The 21,338-nt window shown below is 40.1% G+C and overlaps 1 protein-coding gene across 1 annotated transcript in view; it reads right to left on the reverse strand.

Moving 5' to 3' along the window:
* The window catches only part of RYR2 (ryanodine receptor 2), an 849,571-nt gene that overhangs the window by 315,959 nt on the left and 512,274 nt on the right, over positions 1 to 21,338 (reverse strand). The window contains exon 27 of the mRNA XM_081569302.1: positions 18,774 to 18,921. Within this exon, the coding sequence (XP_081425428.1) occupies positions 18,774 to 18,921 (148 nt within the window). The remainder of the gene's footprint in view (positions 1 to 18,773; positions 18,922 to 21,338) is intronic.

Genomic DNA, 21,338 nt, shown 5'->3' on the forward strand with positions numbered 1-21,338 from the left:
TTTTGTCACACTTCTCTTCAAAAACTGTGGGCTTAAGTGTGAGATGCATTTAGCGACTCACTTCCAACAAACAGAATATGGTAGAAGTCATTGCAATATGCATTGAGGATTCTTCCTTGCATCATCTCTTAGATTACTCACTCTGGGGGAAGCCAGCTGCTACGTGAAGGCACTGAAGTAACTCTGTGAGGAGGTCTTCATGACAAGGAACTTAGATCTCTTGCCAATATACAGAGAAAATCTGAGTCCTTTAACCAACAATTATGCAATTGAACTGTCTTAGCAGCAAATCCCCCAGCCCCACTGAAGTCTTCAGATGACTGCAGCCCTGGTGGACTTGACAGCAACCTCAAGACAGGCCATGATCCAACCACCTGAGTAATCTACTTGTGTGTGCGGGCTAAGTGGCTTCAGTCATGCCTGACTCTTTGCGACTCTATGGACTATAGCCCACCAGGATCCTCTGTCCATCTGAAGTAGGTTGCCATGCCCACCTCCAGGGGATCTTCCTAACCCAGGTACCAAACTCATGTCTCTTATGTCTCCTGCATTGGCAGACAAGTTCTTTACCACTAGCACCATCTGGGAAGCCCAATGAATCCATTCACAAATCCCTAAAAGACAGAAACTTTGAGATCAACAAATGTTTGTTGGTTTAAGACATTAAATTTTAGGGAGGGATTTGTTACATAGCAGTAGATAACTAATACATGTAATACTTGGGGATTAATGCTTACATCACACACAAGTGTGAAAAATTTAGTCTACCTTCCCTGCCTATAATGAAATCTACCTGTGGGCAAAACTTTTCCATTCGTTGTTGAATCTAAGCACAGTACATATTCAATAACTACATATTAAAATCAAATGGAAATGAGGATGATCTGAAATATGAAAGTAATATGAAACCCAAAGAAGTCATCACTGATTTGATGGACATGAGATTGAGCAAGCTCTGGGAGTTGATGATGGACAGGGAAGGTTGGCATGCTGCAGTCCATGGGGTTACAGAGTTGGACACGACTGAGCTACTGAACTAAACTGGACTGAAGGTGCTTTTCTTCCTTCTTGACATTCATTTAAGTCACAAGAAAGTAGGGAAGCATAACATACTAACATATTTCTTCACTGATGTGTTAAGCAAAATTATATTACACTTGTAAATACTATGTATGTAAATATGTATGTCATCAGACTAACATCTTATCCAGCATCCTCCTGAATATAGTTCTCACTAAAAGTGAATGTATCACATGTATCTGACACAATTTATGCCCATAATTGATAAAAATATAATTTGTCTTTAAATATAATAATCATTATTTTTCTCTAGCATATACTGCATATTTCTTTATATAGGGTAAAATGTATTCTCCTCCTTGAATACTGACTGGAATTAACTAATTCCTTGAAAACTCAAGGTTATTGTTAGAGCCATCATTAATCATTTCTCTGAGCTGTAGTGGGTTTGTTTCTTTCCTGTTTTCTCTTTAATTAGCTGGCTCTCATCTATAACTTAAGAACTGAGTCAGCTTGACATTGGCAGCACTCTATATAATTTTCAGTGGGGGCGGTCCTAAGACGGAGGAGGAATAGAATGGGGAGATCACTTTCTTCCCCACAAATTCATCGAAAGAACATTTGAACACTGAGCAAACTTCACAAAACAACTTCTGAACGCTGGCAGAGGACATCAGGCACCCAGAAAAGCAGCCCATTGTCTTCGAAAGGAGGTAGGACAAAATATAAAAGATAAAAATAGAGACAAAAGAGTTAGGGATGGAGACCCATCCCGGGGAGGGAGTCGTAAAAGAGGAGAAGTTTCCAAACACCAGGAAACCCTCTCACAAGCAGGTTTGGGGGAAGTTTTTGAATCTCAGAGGGCAACATAACCGGGAGGAAAAATAAATAAATAAAACCCACAGATTATGTGCCTAAAGACAACTCCCAGCAGAGAAGTACCCAAGACGCTCGCATCCGCCACCAGCAAGTGGGGGATGAACGGAGAGGAGCAGGTGGCATTGCTTTGGGTGAGGACCGGGCCTGAGTGCCCTGAGGGCAATCTGAGGGAGCTAAGGTGAGATAGCAACCTAAATTGTGGGATAGCCAGAGAGAGAGAGAACTAACCCGCAAAAAGCCCAAACCTAAGGCACTGCTGGCCTGCTTACAGAACAAAGGACTTAGCAATACTAGAGGAGAGCTAGCCAGCTGTGGACTGGCCCATCTCCCGCCAGATGCAGTGGGCAGGCGGGGCCAGCCAGAGCCAGAAAGGGGCAAACTCGGCCACAGAGAGGGCACTCCTACCAAACTGCAAACAGGCTTCTAGTTTCTAAGCAAAGACTTCCTGAGATTCCAGATGGTTGACATCCACTGGGAAGGTTGCAGCCAGAGAACAACTCCCCAGAAGAGACACAAGGCACACTGGAGTTGGGCACGCCCAAAAACCGAGGCTGGGACCGGGGAGGTGATAAATCACACTGCACCTGAAGAGAGGGCAGTCGCCAAACAGCTGGCTGCCTGAGCTGCTCTGACCGGGGAACGGCACAAACTGCGGGCCCAACCAAGTCTGTGCCTTTGTGGAGTACCCGGGAACCTGAACTCGAGAAACTTAGACTTGAGAAGTGCACGCAACTCAGGGCCCGCTCCCCTGCAGAGCAACCTGAAGCCTGAGCAGGGCAGACTGGGAAAGAACACACGCTGTGAGCGGGGGCAAACCCAGTGTGGCCGAGACACTGCAAGTTCTCCACACATACGCCAGTGATATTGGTTTGGAGTGTTCCTCCCTCCCCACAGCACGACTGAACAAGTGAACCTAAAGAGACCACCTCGGCCCCCTTGTGTCAGGGCGGAAAGTAGACACTGAAGAGATCTGCAAACAGAAGTCAAATAAACAGAGGGAACCACTTTGGAAGTGACAGGTGCAACAGATTAAAATCCCTGTAATTAACACCGACTACATTGGAAGGGACCTATAGATCTCGAAAAGTATAAGCAAGAACAAGGAACTATCTAAAACTGAACTGACCCCACAGTGAAACAGCTCCAGAGAAATTCCTAGATATATTTTTACTATTATAATTTTTATTTAATTTTTTAATTTTCCTTTTTTAAAGTCCTCTATTACTCCTTTAATTTTCATTTGTATACCCCACTATTACCTTGCCAAAAAAAAAAGACCCTATTTCTAAGGCAAAGTTCATGTATATTTCTTATACTTTTTGTGATTTTTTTAATAGTGTATTTATTAAGAGTCTAACCTCTACTCTAGATTTTTAATCTTTGTTTTATAGTATTTGATATCAATTTTGTACATTTAAGAATCCAATCTTCAGTACCCATTTTTACTCAGGAGTATGATTACTGGCTTGATTAATCTCTCCCCATTTTTGACTCTCTTTCTTCTCCCCCAGGTCACCTCTATCTCCTCCTTCCTCCTTCTCTTCTCAACCCAATTCTGTGAATCTCTGTGGGTGTGCTGGGTGGCGGACAACACTTAGGAAACAGAGTACTGCACAGATCTCTCTCTCTCTCTCTCTCCTCTTGATTCCCCTTTTTCTCTTCCTGCTCACCTCTATCTCCTTCCTCCCTCTTCTCTTCTCTATGTAACTCTGTGAACCTCTCTGAGGGTTCCAGACTGTGGAGAGCACATAGGGAATTGTTTACTGACTAGATTGCTCTCTCCCCGTTTGACTCCCCCTCTTCTCCTCCTGGTCATCTCTAACTACCTCCTCCCTCTTCTCTTTTCCATGTAACTTGGTGAATCTCTCTGGGTATCTCTCATGGTGGAGAATCTTTTCATCATTAACCTAGAAGTTTTATTGTCAGTGCTATATGGATGGAGAAGTCTTAAAGCTGCTGCAAGAATAAGACTGAAAACCAGAGGCAGGAGGCTTAAGCCCCAAACCTGAGAACACCAGAGAACTCCTGACTCCAGGGAACAGTAATTAATAAGAGATCATCCAAAGGCCCTCCATACCTACACTGAAACCAAGCTCCTCCCAAGAGCCAATAAGTTCCAGAGCAAGACATACCACACAAATTCTCCAGCAACGCAGGAACACAGCCCTGAGCATCAATATACAGGCTGCCCAAAGTCATGTCAAACACACAGACATCTCAAAACTCATTACTGGACACTCCACTGCACTCCAGAGAGGAGAAATCCAGATCCACCCACCAGAACACCAACACAAGCTTCCCTAACCAGGAAACCTTGATAAGCCAATCGTCCAATCCCACCCACAGGGAGGAACCTTCACAATAAAGAGGAACCATAAACCACCAGAACACAGGCCACCCCAAACACAGCAATCTAAACAAGATGAAAAGGCAGAAAAATACTCAGCAGGTAAAGGAACATGATAAATGCCCATCAAACCAAACAAAAGATGAGGACATAGGGAATCTACCTGAAAAATAATTTAGAATAATAATAGAAATGATCCAAAATGTTGAAAAGAAAATGGAGTTACAGATAAATAGCCTGGAGACAAGGATTGAGAAGATGCAAGAAATGTTTAACAAGGACTTATAAGAAATAAAAAAGAGTCAATATATAATGAATAATGCAATAAATGAGATCAAAAACACTCTGGAGAGAACCAACAGTAGAATAACGGAGGCAGAAGATAGGATAAGGTAGAAGATAGAACGGTGGAAATAAATGAAGCAGAGAGGAAAAAAGAAAAAAGAATCAAAAGAAATGAGGAAAACCTCAGGGACCTCTGGGACAATGTGAAACGCCCCAACATTCGAATCACAGGAGTCCCAGAAGAAGACAAAAGGAAAGTCCATGAAAAAATACTCAAGGAGATAATAGCAGAAAATTTCCTTAAAATGGGGAAGGAAATAGTCACACAAGTCCAAGAAACCCAGAGAGTCCCAAACAGGATAAACCCAAGGCGAAACACCCTAAGACACATATTAAACAAATTTATGAAGATCAAACACAAAGAACAAATACTAAAAGCAGCAAGGGAAAAACAACAAATAACACACAATGGGATTCCCATAAGGATAACAGCTGATCTTTCAATAGAAACTCCTCAGGCCAGAAGGGAATGATAGGACATACTTAAAGTAATGAAAGAGAATAACCTACAACCCAGAATACTGTGCCCAGCAAGGATCTCATTCAAATATGAAGGAGAAATCAAAAGCTTTACAGACAAGCAAAAGCTGAGAGAATTCAGCACCACCAAACCAGCTCTTCAATAAATGCTAAAGGATTTCTCTAGACAGGAAACACAGAAAGGGTGTATAAACTCGAACCCAAAACAACAAAATAAATGGCAACGGGACCATTATTATCAATAATTACCTTAAATGTAAATGGGTTGAATGCCCCAACCAAAAGACAAAAACTAGCTGAACGGATACAAAAACAAGACCCCTATATATGCTGTCTACAAGAGACCCACCTCAAAACAAGGGACACATACAGACTGAAAGTGAAGGGCTGGAAAAAGATATTTCATGTAAACGGAGACCAAAAGAAAGCAGGAGTCACAATACTCATTCCAGATAAAATAGACTTTAAAATAAACGCTGTGAAAAGAGACAAAGAAGGACACTACATAATGATCACAGGATAAATTCAAGAAGAAGATAAAACAATTATAAATATATATGCACCCAACATAGGAGCACCACAATATGTAAGGCAAATGCTAACAAGTATGAAAGGGGAAATTAACAATAACACAATAATAGTGGGAGACTTTAATACCCCACTCACACCTATGGATAGATCAACTAAACAAAAAACTAACAAGGAAACACAAACTTTACATGACATAATGGGCCAGCTAGACCTAATTGATATCAATAATCAATAGGACATTTCACCCCAAAACAATCCATTTCACCTTTTCCTCAAGTGCACACAGAACCTTCTCCAGGATAGTTCACATCCTGGGCCATAAATCTAGGCTTGGTGAATTCAAAAAAACTGAAATCATTCCAGTCACCTTCTCTGACCACAATGCAGTAATATTAGATGTCAATTACAGGGAAAAAAAAACTATTAAAAATTTGAACATATAGAGGCTAAACAACACGCTTCTGAATAACCAACAAACCACAGAAGAAATCAAAAAAGAAATCAAAATATGCATAGAAATGAATGAAAATGAAAACACAACAACCCAAAACCTATGGGAAACTGTAAAAGCAGTGCTAAAGGGAAGGTGCACAGCAGTACAGGCTTACCTCAAGAAACAAGAAAAAAGTCAAATAAATAACCTAATTCTACACCTAAATCAACTAGAGAAGGAAGAAATGAAGAACCCCAGGGTTAGTAGAAGGAAAGAAATCTTAAAAATTAGGGCTGAAATAAATGCAAAAGAAACAAAAGAGACCATAGCAAAAATCAACACAGCTATAGCTGGTTTTTTGAGAAGATAAATAAAATTGACAAACCGTTAGCCAGACTCATCAAAAAACAAAGGGAGAAAAATCAAATCAACAAAATTAGAAATGAAAATGGAGAGATCTCAACAGACTACACAGAAATACAAAGGATCACAAGAGACTACTACCAACAGCTATATGCCGATAAAATGGACAACTTGGAAGACATGGACAAATTCTTAGGAAAGTATAACTTTCCAAAACTGAACCAGGAAGAAATAGAAGAACTTAACAGACCCATCACACGCATGGAAATCGAAACTGTAATCAGAAATCTTCCAGCAAACAAAAGCCCAGGACCAAACGGCTTCACAGCTGAATTCTACCAAAAATTTAGAGAAGAGCTAACACATATCCGACTCACACTCTTCCAGAAAATTGCAGAGGAAGGTAAACTTCCAAACTCATTCTATGAGGCCATCATCACCCTAATACAAAAACCAGACAAAGATGCCACAAAAAAAGAAAACTACAGGCCAATATCACTGATGAACATAGATGCAGAATCCTTAACAAAATTTTAGCAAACAGAATCCAACAATATATTAAAAAGATCATATATCATGACCAAGTGGGCTTTATCCCAGGAATGCAAGGATTATTTAATATCCACAAATCAGTCAATCTAATACACCACATAAACAAATTGAAAGAAAAAACCATAATGATTATCCCAATAGATGCAGAAAAAGCCTTTGACAAAATTCCACATCCATTTATGATAAACACTCTCCAGAAAGCAGGAATAGAAGCAACATACCTCAACATAATAAAAGCTATATATGACAAACCCACAGCAAACATTATCCTCACTGGTGAAAAATTGAAAGCATTTCCCCTAATGTCAGGAACATGGCAAAGGTGCCCACTCTCACCACTACTATTAAACATAATTTTGGAAGTTTAGGCCTAAGGAATCAGAGCAGAAAAAGAAATAAAAGGAATCAAGATAGGAAAAGAAGAAGTAAAACTCACTGTTTGCAGATGACATGATCCTCTACATAGAAAACCCTAAAGAATCTACCAGAAAATTACTAGAGCTAATCAATGAATATAGTAAAGTTGCAGGATATAAAATTAACACAAAGAAATAGCTTGCATTCCTATACACTAACAATGAGAAAACAGAAAGAGAAATTAAGGAAACAATTCCATTCACCATTGCAACCAAAAGAATAAAATACATCCGAATATATCCACCTAAAGAAAAAAAAAGACCTATATATAGAAAACTATATAACACTGATGAAAGAATTCAAAGAGGACACGAATAGATGGAGAAATATACCGTGTTCATGAATTGGAAGAATCAATATAGTGAAAACGAGTATACTACCCAAAGCAATCTATAGATTCAATGCAATCCCTATCAAGCTTCCAATGGTATTCTTCAGAGAACTAGAAGAAATAATTTCACAATTTGTTTGGAAATACAAAAGAAGTCGAATATCCAAAGCAATCTTGAGAAAGAAGAATGGAACTGGAGGAATCAACCTGCCTGACTTCAGGCTCTACTACAAAGCTACAGTCATCAAGACAGTATGGTACTGGTACAAAGACAGAAATATCGATCAGTGGAACAAAATAGAAAGGCCAGAGATAAATCCACACACCTATGGACACCTTATCTTCGACAAAGGAGGCAAGAATATACAATGGAGAAAAGACAATCTCTTTAACAAGTGGTGCTGGGAAAACTGGTCAACCACTTGTAAAAGAATGAAACTAGAACATTTTCTAACACCATACACAAAAATAAACTCAAAATGGATTAAAGATCTAAATGTAGACCAGAAACTATAAAACTCCTAGAGGAAAACATAGGCAAAACACTCTCTGACATAAATCACAACAGGATCCTCCATGACCTACCTCCCAGAATATTGGAAACAAAAGCAAAAATAAACAAATGAGACCTAATTAAACTTAAAAGCTTTTGCACAACAAAGGAAACTATCAGCAAGGTGAAAAGACAGCCTTCAAAATGGGAGAAAATAATAGCAAATGAAGCAATGGACAAACAATTAATCTCAAAAATATACAAGAAACTCCTGCAGCTCAATTCCAGAAAATTAAATGACCTAATCAAAAAATGGGCCAAAGAACTAAACAGACATTTCTCCAAAGAAGACATACAGAAGGCTAACAAACACATAAAAGGATGCTCAACAGCACTCACTGTCAGAGAAATGCAAATCAAAACCACAATGAGGTATCATCTCACACCAGTCAGAATGCCTGCTATCCAAAAGTCTATAAACAAGAAAGGCTGGAGAGGGTGTGGAGAAAAGGGAACCCTTTTACACTGTTGGTGGGAATGCAAACTAGTACAGCCACTACAGAGAACAGTAAGGAGATTCCTTAAAAAATTGGAAATAGAACTGCCATATGACCCAGCAATCCCACTGCTTGGCATACACATCAAGGAAACCAGAATTGAAAGAGACACATGTACCCCAATGTTCGTTGCAGCACTGTTTACAATAGCCAGGACATGGAAGCAACCTAGATGTCCATCAACAGATGAATGGATAAAAAAGCTGTGGTACATATACACAATGGAATATTACTCAGCCATTAAAAAGAATACATTTGAATCAGTTCTAATGAGGTGGATGAAACTGGAGCCCATTATACAGAGTGAAGTAAGCCAGAAAGAAAAACACTAATACAGTATACTAACGTATATATATATGGAATTTAGAAAGATGGTAATGATAACCCTATCTGCGAGACAGCAAAATAGACACAGATGTATAGAACAGTCTTTTGGACTCTGTGGCAGAAGGTGAGGGTGGGATGAAATGAGAGAATAGCATTGAAACATGTATATAATCACATGTGAAACAGAACACCAGTCCAGCTTTGATGCATGAGATATGTGCTCAGGGCTGGTGCAATGGGATGACACGGAGGGATGTGATGGGGAGGGAGGTGGGAGGGGGGTTTAGGATGGGGAACGCATGTAAACCCATGGCTGATTCATATCAATGTATGGCAAAAACCACTACAATATTGTAAAGTAATTAGCCTCCAACTAAAATAAATGAATTAAAGAAAAAAAGAACAAAAAATTTTTCAATGAATATCAGAAAAGTAATGGTATAGGAAATACATATAAATGTAGGGTAAATAACTTCCACAATGTTTAAAATAAAAAAGAGTTGGGGAAGGAAGTGAATAATACACTACTAAGCGTCTACACTAGCCAAAATATAAATATTGGAGTAGAAAGGAATAAAAATAAAATTGGAGGATATCAAGTGGTTGCTATGTCAGGCTTTAAAACAAAGGATTATTTTTTCACTGAACCTTTATTATTATCATTATAATCTTTTTTGAGCAGAAAAGATATAGATTGTCATCTTTCCTACCTAATACTATCTAGGGAGACACAAAGGTAGGGAAATATAGTTAGAAAGTGGCTCAAAAATATCTATGACTATTGTACACTTGCTAGATATTTATTGTATACATGTTAGGTATATATCTAATAGAGTAGTTGAATCAAATATTTTTAAATTATGGAAAATACTAGAAAATGGTATACTATTACAGGCATTCTTAATGAATATATGTATACTCAATATATCCAATTGTTCACTAAACAGTAATTTCAATAGGTCCTTACAAAAAAGGTTTGTAGATTTTTGAAAGTCAGTTCAGTTCAGTCACTCAGTCGTGTCTGACTCTTTGCGACCACATGAATTGCAGCACGCCAGGCCTCCCTGACCATCACCAACTCCTGGAGTTTACCCAAACTCATGTCCATCGAGTCGGTGATGCCATCCAGCCATCTCATCCTCTGTTGTCCCCTTCTCCTCCTGCCTCCAATCCTGCCCAGCATCAGGGTCTTTTCCAATGAGTCAGCTCTTCGTATGAGGTGGCCAAAGTATTGGAGTTTCAGCTTCAACATCAGTCCTTCCAATGAAAGGATTGATCTCCTTTAGGATGGACTGGTTGGATCTCCTAGCAGTCCAAGGGACTCTCGAGTCTTCTCCAACACCACAGTTCAAAAGCATCAATTCTTCGGCGCTCAGCCTTCTTCACAGTCCAACTCTCACATCCATACATGACTACTGGAAAAACCATAGCCTTGACTAGATGGACCTTTGTTGGCAAAGTAATGTCTCTGCTTTTAAATATGCTCTCTAGGTTGGCCATAACCTTCCTCCCAAGGAGTAAGCGTCTTTTAATTTCATGGCTGCAGTCACCATCTGCAGTGATTTTGGAGCCCCCCAAAATAAAGTCTGACACTGTTTCCACTGCTTTCTCGTCCATTTCCCATGAAGTGATGGGAGCAGATGCCATGATCTTAGTTTTCTGAATGTTGAGCTTTAAGCCAAATTTTTTTGAAAGTAGGAACTCTTAACACTATTAATAATGATTGAAGTTCTCCATAAGATACCACAGTCACTAAGAAGATGTAAGGAAAAGACACTTGCAATATGAGACTTTACTCATAATAATTCATTGATGGGTATTTGTAAGTCTTCCTCAGACTACCACTTTGCCTTATTGCATTTCTTTTTCTTAGGGATGGGTTTGGTCACCACCTCCTGTACAGTGTTGCAAACTTTCATCCATAGTTCTTCAGGTACTCTGTAATCCCTTAAATCGATTATTGGGAATAGACTGGGATTCCCTTGAATAGAATCCCTTGAATCTATTGGGAATACACATAAATGTCTGAAAGTATAGCCAAAAAATGAAGATAATTTATCTCTTTTTTGCCAAGAGAACATGCTGATCATAGCAAATATCGTCTTCCAACAACACAAGAGAAGACTCTACACACAGACATCACCAAATGGTCAATACTGAACAGATTAACTACATTCTTTGCAACTGAAGATGGAGAAGCTCTGTTTACAGTTAGCCAAAACACTTCTATTCAGGAGCTGACTGTGGCTCAGATTTTCCAAATTATTGCAAACTTATTACAAAATTCAGGCTAAAATTGAAGATAGTAGGGAAAACCACTAGGCCATTCAGGTATGACCTAAATCAAATCCCTTATGATTATACAGTGGAGGTGATGAATAGATACAAGGGGTTATGGAGTGCCTGAAGAACGATGGATGGAAGTTTGTAACACTGTACAGGAGACTGACCAAAACCATCCCCAGGAAAAAGAAATGCAATAAGGCAAAGTGGTTGTCTGAGGAAGCCTTACAAATAGTTGAGAAAAGAAGAGAAGAAAAAGGCAGAGGGGAAAGGGAAAGTGAGAGAGTCAATTCCTAGGCAGGTTGATAAGAAATCTGCGGGTCCCCAAGGAAAGGGGGGTCAGGAATTCTCAAGGAGGTAGAAAGGACAAACTTTTCTCTTTTTTTTGGTCTACATTCCTTGCTGCTGCTGCTGCTAACTCGCTTCAGTCGTGGCAACTCGGTGCGACCACATAGATGGCAGCACACCAGGCTCTGCCGTCCCTGGGATTCTCCAGGCAGAAACACTGGAGTGGGTTGCCATTCCCTTCTCCAATGCATGAAAGTGAAAAGTGGAAGTGAAATCGCTCAGTTGTGTCCCAGTCTTAGTCAATTACAGGACTCAGTTTAAACTCTGTACTAGGGATTATACAACAACAATGTGTCCTGTTTGAGGACAGTTTCTTCCTGAAAACATTCTGGCTAATCCTGTTATCTTAAAATGTAAATTATGGGAGTGCTTCTAGTAAGATCTTTACAACCTCCAGACATTCTTTTGATTCACTGAAATCATTAATTAAAGGGTATATAACTCCACTGCTAAAGACTAGTGGGGGGTACTCTTTCTGCCCCCTTCTGATGTCTATGTCAGAAGCTTTCTCTGTCCCTTTCATGGTTCAGCAACAACCTTTCAAAACATAGATGCAACTGAATGTAGAGTTCCATAGAATAGCAAGGAGAGATAAGAAAGCCTTCTTCAGTGAACAATGCAAAGAAATAGAGAAAAAACAACACAATGGGAAAATCTAGAGATCACTTGAAGAAAACTGGAGATACCAAGGGAACATTTCATGCAGAGATGGGCACAACAAAGGGCAGAAACAGCAAGGACCTAAAAGAAGCAGAAGAAATTAAGAAGAGGTGGCAAGAATACACAGAAGAACTGTACAAAAAACGTCTTAATGATCTAGATAAGATCATTCTGCAGCGCAGAAGCACAGCGGCTGTGATGGCGATGTGGAAGCACAGCCCAGAGGAGCTACCCCACATCCAAGGTAAGGATCTGTGGCTTCGCTTTGCTGGAGCAGCCATGAAGAGATACCCCATGTCCCAGGTAAGAGAAACCCAAGTAAGACGGTAGGCACTGAGAGAGGGCATCAGAGGTCAGAGATTGAAACCACAATCACAGACAACTAGCGAATATGATCACATGGGCCACAGCCTTGTCTAACTAAATGAGACTAAGACATGCCATGTGGGGCCACCCAAGATGTATGGGTCATGGTGGAGACTTCTGACAGAATGTGATCTACTGGAGAAGGGAATGGCAAACCACTGAGTATTCTTGCCTTGAGAACCCCATGAACAGTATGAAAAGGAAAAAGATAGGACACTGAAAGATGAACTTCCCAGGTCGGTAGCTGTCCAATATGCTACTGGAGATCAGTGAAGAAATAACTCCAGAAAGAATGATGGGATGGAGCCAAAGCAAAAACAACACCCAGTTGTGGATGGCACTGGTGATAGAAACAATGCTTGATGCTGTAAAGAGCAATATTACATAGGAACCTGGAATGTTAGGTCCGTGAATCAAGGCAAATTGGAAGTGGTCAAACAGGAGATGAAGAGTGAACTTTGACATTTTAGGAATCTGTGAACTAAGAAGGACTGGAATGGGTGAATTTAACTCAGATGACCATTATATGCACTACTGGGGGCAGGGATCCCTTAGAAGAAATGGAGCAGCCATCACAGTTAACAAAAGAGTCAGAAATGCAGTACTTGGATGCAATCTCAAAAACGACAGAATGATCTCTGTTCGTTTCCAAGGCAAACCATTCAATATCAGGGTAATCCAAGTCTATGCCCTGACCAGTAATGCTCAAGAAGCTGAAGTTGAACGGTTCTATGAAGACCTAAAGACCTTCTAGAGGTAACATGAAAAAAAGATGTCCTTTTCATTACAGGGGACTGAAATGCAAAAGTAGGAAATCAAGAAACACCTCGAGTAACAAGCAAATTTGGCTTTGGAGTACAGAATGAAGCAAGGCAAAGGCTAATAGAGTTCTGTCAAGAGAACGCACTGGTCATAGCAAACACCCACTTCAAAAAAACAAGTGAAGATGCTACACATGGACATCACCAGATGGTCAATACCAAAATCAGATTGATTATATTCTTTACAGCCAAAGATGGAGAAGCTCTACACAGTCAGCAAAAACAAGACTGAGAGCTGACTATGGCTCAGACCATGAACAACTTATTGCCAAATTCAGACTGAAATTGAAGAAAGTGGAGAAAACCACTAGACCATTCAGGTATGACCTAAATCAAATCCCTTATGATTATACAGTGGAAGTGAGAAATAGACTTAAGGGACTAGATCTGATAGACAGAGTGCCTGATGAACTATGGAAGGAGGTTCGTGACACTGTACAGGAGACAGGAATCAAGAACATCCCCAAGAAAAACAAATGCAAAAAACAAAATGGCTGTCTGAGGAGGCCTTACAAATATCTATGAAAGAAGGGAAGTGAAAAGCAAAGGAAAAAGGAAAGATAATTTCATTTGAATGCAGAGTTCCAAACAATAGCAAGGAGAGAGAAGAAAGCCTTCCTCAGCGATCAGTGTAAAGAAACAGAGGAAAACAATAGAATGGGAAAGGCTAGAGATCACTTCAAGAAAATTAGAGATACCAAGGGAATATTTCATGCAAAGATGGACTCAATAAAGGACAGAAATGGTAAGGACCTAACAGATGCAGAAGATATTAAGAAGAGGTGGCAAGAATACACAGAAGAACTATACAAAAAAGATCTTCACAACCCAGATAATCACGATGGTGTGATCACTCACCTAGAGCCAGACATCCTGGAATGTGAAGTCCAGTGGGCCTTAGAAAGCATCACTACGAACAAAGCTAGTGGAGGTGATGGAATTCCAGTTGAGCTATTTCAAATCCTCAAAGGTGATGCTGTGAAAGTGCTGCACTCGATATGCCAACAAATTTGGAAAACTCAGCAGTGGCCACAGGACTGGAAAAGGTCCGTTTTCATTTCAATCCCAAAGAAAGGCAATGACAAAGAATGCTCTAACTACCACACAATTGCACTCATCTCACATGCTAGTAAAGTAATGCTCAAATTTCTCCAAGTCAGGCTTCAGCAATATGTGAACCGTGAACTTCCAGATGTTCAAGCTGGTTTTAGAAAAGGCAGAGGAACCAGAGATCAAATTGCCAACATTCAATGGATCATCAAAAAAGCAAGGGAGTTCCAGAAAAATATCTATTTCTGCTTTATTGACTATGCCAAAGCCTTTGACTGTGTGGATCACAATAAACTGTGGAAAATTCTGAAAGAGATGGGAATACCAGAACACCTGACCTACCTCTTGAGACACCTGTATGCAGGTCAGGAAGCAACAGCTAGAACTGGACATGGAACAACAGACTGGTTCCAAATAGAAAAAGGAGTACGTCAAGGCTGTATATTGTCACCCTGCTTATTTAACTTATATGCAGAGTACATCATGAGAAACACTGGGCTGGAGGAAGCACAAGCTGGAGTCAAGATTGCCAGGAGAAATATCAGTAACCTCAGAGATGCAGATGACACCAACCTTATGGTGGAAAGCTAAGAAGAACTAAAGAGCCTCTTGATGAAAGTGAAAGAGGAGAGTGAAAAAGTTGGCTTAAAGCTCAACATTCAGAAAACCTAAAATCATGGCATCAAGTCCCATCACTTCATGGCAGATAGATGGCAAAATAGTAGAAACAGTGGCTGACTTTATTTTTCTGGGCTCCAAAATCACTGCAGATGGTTATTGCAGCCATGAAAAGAAAAGACGCTTACTCCTTGGAAGGAAAGTTATGACCAACCTAGACAGCATATTTAAAAGCAGAGACATTACTTTGTTAACAAAGGTCCATCTGGTCAAGGCTATGGTTTTTCCAGTGGTCATGTATGTATGTGAGTTGCCGACTATATAGAGAGCTGAGCGCAGAAGAATTGATGTTTTTGAACTGTGGTGTTGGAGAAGACTCTTGAGAGTCCCTTGGACTGCAAGGAGATCCAACCAGTCCATCCTAAAGGAGATCAATTCTGAATATTCATTGGTAGGACTGATGCTGAAGCTGAAACTCCAATACTTTGGCCACCTGATGCAAAGAGCTGACTCATTTTAAAAGACCCTGATGTTTGGAAAGATTGAAGGCAGGAGGAGAAGGGGACATCAGAGGATGAGATGGTTGGATGGCATCACTGACTCGATGGACATGGGTTTGGGTGGACTCTGGGAGTTGGTGATGGACAGGGAGGCCTGGCGTGCTCCGGTTCATGGGGTCACAAAGAGTCGGACGTGACTGAGTGACTGAACTGAACTGAACTGATCTAGATAACCACAATGGTGTGGTCACTCACCTAAAGCCAGACAACCTGGATTGTGAAGTCTAGTGGGCCTTAGAGAAGCAGTACTACAAATAAAGCTAGTGGACCATGGAATTCCAGCTGAGCTATTTCAAATCCTAAAAGATAATGGTGTTAAACTCCTGCATTCAATACGTCAGGAAATTTGGAAAACTCAGCAGTGGCCACAGGACTGGAAAACGTCCATTTTCATTCCAATTGCAAAGAAAGTCAATGCCAAAGAATGTTTAAACTACCACACAATTGAACTTATTTCACATGCTACCCAGATCATGCTCAAAATCCTTCAAGCTAGGCTTCAGAAGTACATGAATTGAGAACTTCCAGTTGTACAAGCTGGATTTAGAAAGGCAGAGGAACCAGAGATCAAATTGCCAACATCTGCTGGACCATAAAAAAAGCAAGGGAATTCCAAAAAAAATCTACTTCTCCTTCATTAACTACACTAAAGCCTTTGTGTGGATCGCAACAAACTGTGGAAAATTCTTAAAAGAATGGGAATACCAGACCACCTTATCTGTCTCCTGAGAAGCCTGTACATGAGACAAGAAGCAACAGTTAGAACTGTACGTAGAACAACAGATTGGTTCCAAATTGCAAAAGAGTACATCAAGGCTGAATATCATCACTCTGCTTATTTAACTTATTATGCAGATTACATAATGTGAAATACAGAGCTGGATGAATCACAAGCTGGAATCAAGATGCTAGAAGAAATATCAACAACCTCAGATAGGCAGATGATACCACTTTAATGGCAGAAAGAGAAGAGGAACTAAAGAGCCTCTAGATGAGGGTGAAGGAAGAGAGTGAAAGAGATGGACTAAAACTAAATATTAAGAAAACTAAGAACATGTTATATAGCCCCATTACTTCAGGTTAAATAGAAGAGGGAAAGGTGGAAGTAGTGACAGATTTCCTCCTCTTGGGCTCTAAAATCACTGCGGATGGGACTGCAGCCATGAAGTCAGAAAATGATTTCTTCTTGGCAGGAAAGCTATGACAAACCTAGACAGTGTGTTGAAAAGCAGAGATATTACTCTGCCGACTAAAGTCTGTAGAGTCAAGGCTATGGTCTTCCCAGTGGTCACATACAGTTCTGAGAGCTGGAGTATAAAAAAGGCAGAGTGCCAAAGAATCGATGCCTTCAAACTATGGTGCTGGAGAAGACTCCTGAGAATCCATTGGACAGCAAGGAGATCAAACCAGTCAAACTTAAGGGAAATCAACCCTGAATACTCATTGGAAGGAATGATGCTGAAGCTGATGCTCCAGGATTTTGGTCACCTGATGCAAACAGCCAACTCATTGGAAAAGTCCCTGATGCTGGGAAAGATTGAGGGCAGAAGGAGAAGAGGCATCAGAGGGTGAGATGGCTAGATGGCTAGATGGCATTATCATTGAACTTGGGCAAACACTGGGAGAGGGTGAGTGACAGGGAGGCCTGGTGTGCTGCAGTCCATGCGGTCAGAGAGTTGGACATGACTGGACGGCTGAACAACACACGATAAGCACTATATAAATATTCACTTGTTACACATAATAACATTATATAAATATTATCAATCATTACTATTTAAGGCTGAATTTCTATGCAGAGAAACTACACTAAAAATGTTAGTCATTAGAGAATATCTGGCATAGATTTTAAGAGTTTTCTACCAAGAAATACAGGCACTGCAATGAAACACACACAACTCATGTCATTTTCTGCAATTTTCAAATATGGATGTTAATGCAACTCAAACCACAGGAGCAAATGATTAAGGAGTTGACTATCTTAAACCATATTCTTAAAAAGTATTATTCAAAGGAAATGTGTTCTTCATAGACCTTAAAAATCCATATATTCAACACATTTATTGAGTGTTTGTTCTACAGCAGTTTCCTTAAAGCAAAATATTGCACTAATTAATTACTATGGCCTATATGTGAGAGTCCAAATAATGTAGATTTAGAAAACACTAGCCCATCATCATAGATTTACAGTAAGTTCCCCACATATGAATGAGTTCCATTCTGAGAACACGTTGACAGGTTTAATTTGTTCGTAAGTTCAACAAAGTTAGCCTAGGCACTTAAGTAACACAGTCCGCTATATAGTATCGTAATAGGTTTAGAATACTTTTCACACAAATAATACATAAAAATAAACACAAAAAATAAAGCCAAGATTTTTACCCTTATGCTACAGAACTTTGAGAAGTACAGTAGTACAGTACAACAGCTGGATACAGGGGTTGGCATCAAGTGAACAGGCAAGAAGAGTTACTGCTGGAGGAGAGAGAGGAGGTAGAAATGGTAGAGCTGAAGGATCATCAGTAATAGGAGACAGAGGGCAAGCTGCAGCGTCACTCATGCCTGACATGATTGGAAATGTGAACCCACATTCACATCTTTGAAAGTTTACAACTTGAGGATTCATATGCAGAAGACTTACTGTTCTCCCATAAACAACTAAAACCAGCTCTTCTAAAAGAGAGCTGGTGAGGTGAGTGGGATTGAGGGGCAATATCAGGATCACAGAATTAACTGTGTCCTCAGACTCTTCGAGAAGGTAAACTCATTTCTTCCCCTATGGAGAATCACTGAGGTCCTGAGTCACTCTGCTGAGAGATGATCTAGTCCTTTAAGTGTCCTTCAGGACAAAAGTTCCCTAAACTCCTGGCCTAAGTCACATACTTCAAATAAAGGACTCTCATCTTGCACTCCCTTTTATTCATGCATTTGGCTTTACAGAATTTACAATGTGATTTTGCAATGAGAGGAGAAGAAAGTGAAATGGAAATACCATGATCTTGATCAGGTGCCTCCAGGTTGTAGCCATATCCCAGCAGTGTGCGAACAGCCTCACGGAGGCTATCCTTATTGGATTTCTTAGTTCGGTCATCTAGAAGGGCATAGGGAACAAGCCGAGGGTTTCTTCTGTTCTTTACATCCTACAGGAAGGGAAAAAAAAAAAGGTGTGTAATCATCAAAGGACAACCAACAGCATTTGGAAATGACACAGCCACCAAATACATCAAAATATAAAGTGTCTGAAGGTAGATATTGTGCCTTCTACCTTCCCTTTGTCTTTCCAGGTTGTAGGAGTTAGTGAAATACTACCAGTACGAACAATCTATCAAGTGAGTCACTGATAAATGTAAATCAGGCTCTCTCCATGAAAAGAAAATGTAAAAATAACAGCAATAACAAAAGCCACCTTTAATGATCTCAATAACCATCATCTATCTGTCAAGATCACAAGGCAATGGGCTAACTTAAGAAAACATACCATTTCCTTGACAAGTTGACTGACAGGTCTTTGTTACAAAAAGAGTCTAATTAGTAACCATTATCTCTCTGATTTTTGAGTCAATGTACAACACAAGGCAGCTGTCCCTTCCTCAGAGAAAAGTCAGTGTGTGGATGACCACCTCACGGCCTCAAATAATAAAAATAATATTGAAAAAATAATAAACTGACTCCATCAACTGGTGAACCAGGTGATAGTGGGAGCATTACAAGAACTGCAAACCTTGCAATCTGTCTTTTATAAAAGAGGCTCCAAGTTTAAAACATGATTAAAATGGCAGTGACCAAGCAAGAAGACAGGCTATCTTACCATCTTAACAAAAGGATACATAATTTAAGGGTAAATTCAAAATCTGGGCAGTGGAGATGCCCCAAGACTGCAAGTCTTTCTAACACTTAAGAAATTACTTCTTTGCATTCATTCACTGCTGCAGATTTTATCAAACTTTCCATATTCCAGGAGACATATTCAATCTCAATTATCTTAGCATGAAAAACAATTTGGAGGCTGTAGATATTCCCAAACATTCTCCAAAAAATATAAGCTATTTGGTGGACAGCATTTGTCCTGGTTGGAGAGGAACAAGGAAAACTATTTCCCAATATCTTCTTCCCCTTCTCTAGCAAATCTGTAGTAAATACCTTATACTGACTACCTGGCCATTTGGACCAGAGTTCAAATCATCTGGGTTGCTTATTGGGGAATCCCACTCCAAAGCCACCCCCAAAGAAATAAGCACCATAAACAGCTTCAAGCCACATTACCCAGCACCCCTCCCTTTCAAAATGGTTGCTGCCCCCCAGTTTTTCCTAGAGAAAAATTAACAGGCCTCTGATGAATCACACTTTCTGGACATGGTGTTCTGGGGATCTGATTATACAAAGAAGCTGCTCCAGGGGTTTCCATGCACATGAGTGCTTGAAATCTAGTGTCCCGGAGACATAGAAGGAATTCAAGCAAACACTGCTCTCAAGGAGTTTACAATCCCATGCTGAACCAGATTATTTTAAATAGAGAGTGATGAAAACTTAAAGACAACGCTCATTCAGATAACCCAGCAAAACTGTGTTCTGTCAGTGGGGGATGGGGTGGAAGCTGGAAGAAAGGGTGGAGAAAGTTCCAAAGAGAGCTTTGGCCAACTCAGACAGAACCCTGTGCTTTTACAAAGAGGATCCAACTGCACAAGGAAGAGATAGAGAGCAGAGGGGTCCTGGTTTGTCCCACATACTCATGTGGTCTGCAAGGCAAGGGAGCACTCCTTTGGCAAAAAAACAGTTAGGACCCCTAGTTCCCCTGTGGCATATGGGGTACACACACACATACACACAATGCCGAAGCGACTGAGTATTGATAATCTCCTCAGTTACAACAACTTTAATTCAATACAGGAATAGCTTATTTTATGAAGTAAATCAAGGCTATGCAGTTTTCCTTAGCCTTTGAAATGACAAAAGTTGTGGGCTAAGAAGAATTTTGGAAATATCAAATCAACATTTAGTCTTTATCCTGCTGTTAAATAACAATCCAGTTCAGTCCTGAAAAGCTTTAAGTAAAGGTACTGCCCACCATGAGCTGCCAAGAAGCACTGTGACAAGAAAGAGGAGCATTTGAGCTCTGGAGGCAAAAGGCTTGATTCCCAGCCTGGTTCTGCCACCTGAGTAGCATTGGACAAACTGCTTTCAAGCTCCCTGTGTATCATATGTGAACTGTGAATAAAAATTGTTCATCCTTCATGGAATCGCTGTAAGAAAACACACATAAAACTCTAGGCATAGTGACTGCCATTTAATAATAATAGCAGTTTTCTGTACTATTTCTTAGGTGCTAAGCCTTTCTCATATATGTTATATATTGAAATTCAATAATTTAGTGAGGGGGAAACAGTGGCACAGAGATAATTAAAGTAGCCACTCCAAGGTCACACAGTCACTAAGAGACAAGGATAAAATTTGCTCTCATTTGCTATCTCCATACAGACCCAATGACTGTTAGTTATTCTCATGAGTATGACCATTAATAGAGATCCACGGCCTTGCCTGGTTGGTCAGCGGTTAAGAA

Source organism: Giraffa tippelskirchi, chromosome 2 (assembly GCF_054371585.1).
Source record: "Giraffa tippelskirchi isolate mGirTip1 chromosome 2, T2T-mGirTip1v1.2.pri, whole genome shotgun sequence".
In the NCBI taxonomy this organism is placed as follows: domain Eukaryota; kingdom Metazoa; phylum Chordata; class Mammalia; order Artiodactyla; family Giraffidae; genus Giraffa; species Giraffa tippelskirchi.